The sequence below is a fragment of the Montipora capricornis genome, chromosome 10 (assembly GCF_036669925.1).
Source record: "Montipora capricornis isolate CH-2021 chromosome 10, ASM3666992v2, whole genome shotgun sequence".
In the NCBI taxonomy this organism is placed as follows: Eukaryota; Metazoa; Cnidaria; class Anthozoa; order Scleractinia; family Acroporidae; genus Montipora; species Montipora capricornis.
In genome coordinates, this window is record NC_090892.1 from 42,046,264 (window position 1) to 42,055,302 (window position 9,039).

At 40.4% G+C, this 9,039-nt stretch overlaps 1 protein-coding gene across 1 annotated transcript in view; it reads left to right on the forward strand.

Moving 5' to 3' along the window:
• Positions 1–6,223, forward strand: part of LOC138018653 (procathepsin L-like) — a 7,518-nt gene extending 1,295 nt beyond the window's left edge. The window contains exons 2-5 of the mRNA XM_068865344.1: positions 1,374–1,599; positions 2,215–2,487; positions 4,760–4,892; positions 5,950–6,223. Of these exons, the coding sequence (XP_068721445.1) occupies positions 1,374–1,599; positions 2,215–2,487; positions 4,760–4,892; positions 5,950–6,139 (822 nt within the window). The 3' untranslated portion in view covers positions 6,140–6,223. The remainder of the gene's footprint in view (positions 1–1,373; positions 1,600–2,214; positions 2,488–4,759; positions 4,893–5,949) is intronic.
• The last annotated feature ends 2,816 nt before the right edge of the window (positions 6,224–9,039 follow it).

The window sequence follows — 9,039 nt, forward strand, 5'->3', positions numbered from 1 at the left end:
CACGATTAAAACATCTCTTTAGACAGTCTTCATACAATACAAGGAGCCTGGAAATGTCTCTCAAAGGCTTTTGGCTTAATTTGCTCGTTGGGTGCCCTTGACTAATTAATATTCCCATTGTTCTACTGTCATTGGTGTTTTTTACCGCCCATTTTTCTGAGGCATTATGCAAAACGAAGTTGCATGTTGATAGTAGAATAAATTAGGCTAACAGGGTAGTCAAGGCAAATGAATACTTAGAATGCAATTTGTGACAAGTGACTGCCAGTGCGGTCCGGAAACACTTACGCGATCGCAGTCATAATACATGTATTGGTTTCACAATACAACCGGTTTTCGAGGTGAGCAAAACATTGGGGCAAGATCTTAATCACTGTGCCATGTCCCATTAAACCCAAAGAAATCAAGTCATTGTTAAATCAACAATATATTGTTTACTATTTTTAAATGTGATCTGTGTGGTGCAGATTATATTGGGTATACAGCCCGATACCTTCACCAACGCATTGCTGAAATCAAAAATTCGGCAATTGGAGGATATTTTTTGGAAGTTCACGGTAGGAAAAATCTTTTGGAAGAAAATCAATTTAAAGTCTTAAGAAAGTGGCAGGGCAGATTTGATTGCTTGGTCTATGGAATGCTCTCTCAAGCCTAATTTTAAATATCCAGACGGTCTCTATACGTGCCAAACGTTTTGTTTCATTTTCGTTGTTCCTTTCTTGTACTATACCTTCTCATCAGCTATTGTTCTCTTAGTATTTTCAAATAATCTTGACCAACCTCGTTCCCAGGGTCTTCATTGTCTCCTCATCGACAAAGAGACCCTGGAAACGAGGTTGAACCTTGACTTGATGATGGCAACTTTTAGATCGCAGGACGAGAACGACTACGAGTTTGAGTCTTCCGTTCTGAGCACGCGCACCTCGAAAAATGCGCATGCTCAGTACGGAGTCCACGTGCTCGTAATCGTCCTCTTGGGACCATTGTAAGTCCCAAGAGAAACTGGAAACAATGCTTATGCAAAATTTGGGGGGACAAACAAAGAGTGTTATGATATTTTCCGAAGTGGCCTATGGTCCCTATTGATGTTTAGCCAACGTCGAAACGTCATGCTTTTTCGACAACGTTTTTAATATCTTTTAGCATGTGTAAATATATATATTATCTCTTTCTTTTTTGTAGTTAAATGAATGTTTTTCAAAATCACTTCTTCGTAATTATTTCTTTCTTCTTCTAATGCAAATGTTTGCCGAATATCAGCGTTGAACAACATTTGGGACTCGTTGTTTAATTTTTGATCTGGGATTACCGTTAATCGGCTTTTGAACAACCGGACCATGTTATATTAAACGATCTGCTTATTTTTAAAACAGAAAATTACGAAGTACAATTCTCAAGGTCGCTCACATGTCTTGGCTACGAACCAGTTCGGAGACCTCACTCAAAATGAATACCGTTTCATTTACTTGGGAACACGACGCCACTATTTCAAGGAAACAAGGCGAAACGGCTCCACTTACTTGCCACTTAGTCACGTGACGTTACCTGCTGAGGTCGATTGGAGGAAAGAGGGCTACGTCACTCCAGTTAAAAATCAAGGTATCCTTTACCTGAACAAATCTGCAAGCAGCTACAAAGTCAGGCAATCTTTTCTCTCCTTGCCGAGGAAAGATTGCGTGACGAGCCAAAAGAATGTCTCGAAGGAGGCTAATTCAAAGCCGGTTGATACTACATGATTATCATAAAACCGGAGTCTCGAGAATGAGTTGGAAAGGAACGCTTCGACTCCCTTTTTGTGAAATTTGCCCCTCATGCTTTCCATGTAAGGTGACAAGAAAAAGTAATGGCTGCTAACCGAGCTCGACAAAATCAAGTAAAAAGTTAGATTTTTTTTTTTTGAAAAACAAGCTTTGTTTACATTATCTCATTCCATGTTCTGAATGCGCTTTCCCACTCCCATCATCCCACGCGCTGGCCTTCGCAGAAAGCGTTCTTTTTGGAAGGAAGAGATCCGAAAGATTGCTCTGCTTCTGGCCTCGCCAAAGTTCTCCTGTTTTGTGCGGGAACGCTGGCTAAGCAAGATTGCACACTTCAGCTGTACAGATAAATACCATATAAATCAGTATTCACTTCTTGCGAAACAGTGCTTTTCGTTATCCTCTTCCCTGGCCTTAAAATTCTTGGATAGTGATACAATATATTACTCTTATGCAGGTCAATGTGGATCTTGTTGGGCTTTTAGTTCAACAGGATCACTGGAAGGACAACACTTTAAGAAAACAGGACGACTTGTCTCTCTCAGTGAACAGAACCTCGTTGATTGCTCCGGAAGTTACGGCAACCAAGGCTGCGAAGGGGGACTTATGGATGATTCCTTCAGATATATCAAAGCCAACGGTGGAATCGATACCGAAGCTAGTTATCCGTATGAAGGTGTCGACGGACGTTGCCGATTTCGAGCTGAGGACGTCGGAGCTACAGACTCGGGTTAGACATAGGAGCGCACGTAATTAGATGCAGGACGATTTTAACAAGCGTCACGAAGTGTCCTCTTTCTCTTCTCCCCAACACAATCAACTTCCCCCAAAAACTCCAGGCCTCAACTAAGATAAACAGCTACATTTACCCTCACCAAATTAAAACTAACGCTCACCCTTATACCCTTACCTTATTGTCGGAAATGAGTAGCAAATAGACCGTATTCATAAAGGGTGGCCAAGAAATTATTCTTTTGTCTTTATGCTAATCATTCTCACCATAACCTCGTTAGCACGAACAAATTCAAAAGAACTTTTGCTCCAAAGTGCGGCTAGTGAGGATGATTAGAACAAAGACAAAAGAAAAATAGTTCTTGGCCGCCATTTATGAATACGGTCTATGCTTAGACTTAAAGAGGACAGACACTTCGTGTTGGACATCAAAATCCGACTTGCATCTAATTTCGTGTCTTTTTGGGCATAAGTTCAGATCCCTATTTAAAAGTTATTGTTGTTGAACCTTGGAAGCTAAATTGCTCACTTTACACTGCACAGGACAAAGACTATTTCGAATTTACTTGAATACTATAACCAGTAAACGCGGTTATACCACGGAAAAGTCGATACGTATTCGTTTTCATCAAACGAACACAATTCTAGTACCTATTTTGACCTTCAGACGATTAATTGCCTTGATAAAACACCACTAATGAGATGTCCATTTACTTTCGAAGTTAAGGTACGGTAATACGAGCAACAAAAACGTCCAACTTGTCTAGCAACATTGCTGCCAAACTTGTCTAAAAATGTTTCGCGTTTTACATCCCACGCACAACCTGCCTCGCAACAAAAAAAAGTGTGTTGCAGGTTTCTGCAGCGTGTTGCAGAAAGTAAAGGTCTATTCTGATTTCTGCAACACGCTGCAGCAACTTGCAACACATGTTTTTTTTCAGCTGCGAGACAGGTGTGTGGGATGCAAAACGCGCAACATCGCTTTTCAACTAGTTTCGCAGCAATGTCGTGAGACAAGTTGTACGTTTTTGTTGCTCGTATTACCGTACGTTTACAGGCAACTTGCATGAAGAAAAAAGGAAAAGGCACTAACACTAGTCAAGCCGTACGAAAGATAGAAGTGATCCTCGCACTTGACTGGACAATTTAAGCAATTGTCTCATTATAGGCCATTCCGGAATTGCGTAGGGAACTGGGGCGAGTTTAAAATTTGAACCAATCGATAAATTGACATCATCACATGATAGATAACATTGTCCAAGTTTCAATTGATGCTTTTAGGTCGAACAGAGACCAAGTTACGGACTTGTTTAAAATCAATACAAACGTCTATAATTTTGAGGCTGCGTCCCCCCAAAACCACGTAAACTCTTAAAAAAATTTATCAGATTTGGGAAAAGTGAAAAATCCTGTCATGGACCTACTATTTGCAAATAGGTGACGTGAAAATCACTTTGTTTGCCTATTATTATGAATATTACAGAAATTGTAAAATAATTTAGGAGTTTATATGGTTTTGGGGGACGCAGGCTCAAAATTAGAGACGTTTGTATGGATTTTTAAGTCCGCAACTTGGTCTTTGTTCGACCTAAAGGCATCAAACGTGGACAGATGGCCAGATCAGCACTGATCGATTGGTCACAGAATTAACTAAAATATTAAAATAACTGTTCAAAACTATAGAAGAACTCTAAAAAAACACAGGGAAGCCAAGGAGGGACATCGATGGAAAAAACTGGAGAGGGTTGAAATAGATTGAATTTGGGTAAATTTGAAAAATGTCGGCCCACCTTTTTTCAAATTTATATCCGTCGATACCAAAATGTCATTTACAAAGCTGGAAAATCATTCTCAGTTGTTATTTGGCCGTGATTTTGCAAATGAAAGACTCTTGCTCTGCCAACTTGACGTTTAGAGCTCATAATTAACAAAATTAAGCAAAATTACCTAAAACAGCGTGACCTAGCCCCTTTAATGTTATATTTCATGTGATGGTGTCAGTTTCTCGATTGGTTCAAATTTGAAACTCGCCCCGGTTCCCTGCGCAAATTCGAAATGGCCTATATAGACACCTGAAAAATTCAGGTTGCTCCAACGGGATTTGAACCTATGACCTCTGTGATGCCGATGCAATGCTCTACCAACTGAGCTACGAAGCCACTCAGCTAGGAGCAGGTCAGTTTGTTTGGCTCATTCGTTCCCGTGAAAGAACTGGTGAATGATTTTTTTTTCGTCTAAATTATCTTCAACACTTTCTTTTTTCGCCACAGGATACGTAGATATCACTCAAGGAAGCGAGAATGATCTTCAGTCCGCCACCGCAACAGTCGGCCCGATCTCTGTGGCGATTGATGCCAGTCACATGTCATTCCAGTTCTATAGCAGAGGAGTGTATGATAATCCGTAAGTTAATCCACTCAGAGAAAGTGAAACTTGGTCTTCCATTAGTCATATATTTGATCATGTGCATAAAGATGTGGACATCATCAATGAAGAATGCAATGTTAGCGTTGATCTTGAAATAAAAAATATAGGCCACCGTGCTCGTTTAAGAGTAAAACACCATCGTAGCTGTCTATCTCGATTATCTTAGATCGAAACAACAAAATTCGCCATGTTCTCGGAATGCGCGCGCTTATTCGCAAAGAATTATGGTCACTCACAACTTCTCTCACGTGTTTTGAGAACTGCGTGTATGATCGACTTACGCCCTATTTACAATGTTACAAATTTGACCAATTTATTAATATAGACTCACCGTATGCCCAGTACAGAATTCGTACGGGACCCGTACACCGACCTATATTCGTTATTCATAGGGACGTCTTCTTAGAAGAATTATTACAGGTTCAATAACACTTGGAAAGTCTTAGCTCGTCTTTAATTCTGTCATATACATTTCAGCTATCAAACGACAGTATTGATGCCGGTTTATTTTCACAAACTACCTCCTTCGTTCGATGTTACTGGCCATCTGACCTGCCTTGTGATTTCTCGCATTTAAGTCTATGCACCCATTTCAAATAGCGCTGATAAACAGTATTTAAGTCTAAATAAGCACCCATTTTACAAGGTTAGCTCCAATAACTGCGTGGCTATGTCGTTCATAATCATTCTAAGAAGACTCTCGTCATGATGAATAGCAAATATAGGTCGGTGTACGGGTCCCGTACGAATAGCCACTGCCTTAAATCAAAGGCCCACTAAACGCGTGCATACGCTACGAGGGGAGAATTTTACAAGTACATAACTCCAGACACTATACATAATTAAACGAAAAATTAAAAAACGAGTTTAATAGGGACTTTAAGGTCCACATCAGCTTCCGCTACCAATTTTTAAACCTGCTGTATAAAAAATTATGGATATAAGTTGTTTCTCGACCTGGTACTGTTCAAGGTATCAGGCATAATGTCAGCAAAAGTAACCGTAAGAATTTTTTTCTCTATTCCTCAAATAGGTCTTGTAGCAGCACCCAACTTGACCATGGTGTTCTCGTCGTTGGATATGGAACCTACCAAGGCAAGGAATACTGGCTGGTGAAAAATTCCTGGGGGACAAGCTGGGGAATGGAAGGCTACATTATGATGTCACGGAACAAAAATAACCAATGTGGAATCGCAACCAGCGCCAGCTATCCACTGGTGTAATTTTGCAGCCATGATACAACGTTGTGTCATCTCGCTTAGTACTCTGAAAATGGTTGCTTTCTAAATAAAGTGGAAAGGAATTGAGTGGTCTGAGTTTGTATGTATACATATGTCGCAACCAACAACTGTTATCCAGATACTCTTCTCCAAATGCGAGTTCCTTTCATTATTTCCTCATTATCACTCCATTATTCTTTTTTAGATTTTTAACCTATAATTCAAATTGGGGATGACTTGAAACCAGGTTCTCCAGTTTTTCGCGAAAATGATGAAACGCAAGGCTGCTTGCTGCCTTCGTCCCCAGGGCTTTTTAGCTGGGGGAGGGCGGACGGGAAAAAAACCCTGGGATAGTGGTAGCCTACGTGGCAGGTGATTTGGCGAATTTTTTTTGGGCCGCGCGAAAACTTAGACCGAAGTCAAACGAGAACGCGAGGGGAGAGGTGCCGAGGATAAGGAGTGAGAAACCGGCTGCAATCAACCCCTCAACATTTTCGAAACCTCCGTTCCCCCACGGACGGAGAAAATATTGTTCCTGATTGGCTGATAAATTGTCACAACTAAAAATCTGCCCTTCTGTCAAAATTTGCTGCTCCCTTTGAAACAGCTCCATTGTTACGAGTGACGCTGTGGGGATGGGGTAAGTGTTGTACATGAAATAACTGTACCTCATCAAGTGGAGTTAATTTGACCTCGGACCCAAGCTCCGTGACCATTTTAAAATCATCAGCTGTTAAAATGATCACCTATCTTGGAATCGGAAGAAACATTCACCAAGGTTCGCAAATGATGGGGTCTTTAACTTTGCGTGAAAAAAATCGCGGCTGGGATGGATTGTCGAGGCGCAAACCGCCTCTGAGCTGACTACGCGAGCTTACGGTCGAAATCTTAGTGTGCTGCCTTCCTCTTAGGACAGTGAAAACACGGAATTCCCGAAACGGTAAAATAAGCACCAAAACGCACAAGAATACACCAGAGTATTCAGTTTTATTCATTTTATTGAATGAACGTTAAATTGAGCGTTTTTTAGGCTTCATAATCGAAGGTATTTTATTTCCGGGACGGAGTTCGTTTTATCAATATTCAGGCATGGCTACGAGATATTGTGGTCATATTTCACGGCTCAGTTCTGATTTCTGAACAAAATAATATTCAAATTTAACCATAAAGCCTCGTAGTCATGTGTGAATATTGATATATCAAACACATTTCTGCGTAGCCATTTGTAAGAGCTACGCAGAATAGCAAGTGTTGCGGGGTATTGTTCCGCCTTTAATACTTGTTTTTGTAACAAGCAAATGGCATAATATCATTCCAAAAATAAAATGTGTAGAGACGACAATCTTGCTTGCGGTGTCTCCATTAGAGCTACATGTTGCAAGGCAAAGTTAAAAAAAGGCTTGCCACAGATGTTTAATCAGGACTTACATGATTCCTGCAAACACTTATCTCTGCTGCATGTCCTCTTGCGTGTTCTGGCCTCTCCTATGTGCTACGGCGGGAGTTCACCAGGCTCATCAGCAGCTTTCAAATGGGAATCGGGAGGCAACCCCCTCCCCCACCCATTATTCTTTTTTTGGAAATAAACCAAGAGACAATTACATTAAGATGCCTCCCTTGATCTGCTACTACTTTATTGATTCACTGTCTCAACTGTTTAAGGCCAATTTAAAGTGTGTTGCGTTTATGGAATTAAGGCGACTTAAGGGAACTTAAGGCAACTTTGAGTGACTTAAGGCGACTTAAAAGGGGACTAATGTCCCATAGTATACCTAATGGGGTTGATTGCAGTCGGTTTCTCGCTCCTTCTCCTCGTCCCTTCCCCCTTCGCTTGCTTTTCGCGTGGCCATTTACATTCAAGCGATCACTCGAAAGTCAACCCCGGTGGAAAGAAGCTTCTTAAATTCACCTAACTGCCTACTACGCAGGTTAGGATAGTGGTTGAGTTGCTTGCGTGACCTGAGAACATAGCTGACGCGCCTGCTCGAGGGCTTAATAATAATAATAATAATAAAATAATAATAAAATTTATTTATACCGCGCAAATTCAACTATACAGTTTTCAAATGCACCTTACAATAAAAAAAAACAATATATAACACTATATAGTCAAAAATTACACGAATGAATAATTATCTAGTCTATAAATTACAATACTATATCAGAAAAAGCTTTTTTAAAAAGATGAGTCTTCAAATTACGTTTAAAAACTCTAAAATCAGAAGTGCATCTAAGATCTAACGGAAGATTATTCCACAGTTTTGGTGCGGCGGCCACAAAGGCTCGATCGCCAAGAGTAGGGAGAGTCCTGAAATCTGGATTTGAAAGCAGATATTTGTTATTTGATCTGAGGCTGTAGGAAGAATTAGGTTTAAAATTTACGAGAGATGATAAATAATTAGGAGCTGTACCATGGATTGCTTTGTGAGTGATTATAATAATCTTATAATCTATTCTAAACGTTACAGGTAGCCAGTGTAATTTGTATAGTATAGGTGTGATATGGCAATACCGTGGTGCTAGATATAGGACTCTTGCAGCTGCGTTTTGAACACGCTGCAGTTTACTGAGAGCGCAGTAGGGTAGTCCGTATAAAAGTGAAATACAATAGTCCAATCTGCTTGTGATGAAAGCGTGGATTAATTTATGGGCAGATTCTATACTTAGATATTTTCTGACGCGTCTAATGTTGTGAAGATGAAAAAAAACACTCCTACACGCTTTGGTTATGTTGAAGTTCAGGTTGAAATTGCAGTCAAACCAGGCCCCTAAGTTTCTAAGGGGTTCCGTGCTCGGAGAGATGATGGATTCGCCGATAGTTAGAGTAGCGCGTTTAGTTTTCTGTAGCTGCGCTTTCGTCCCAATGAGCATGAACTCTGTCTTGGAATCGTTGATCATGAGTT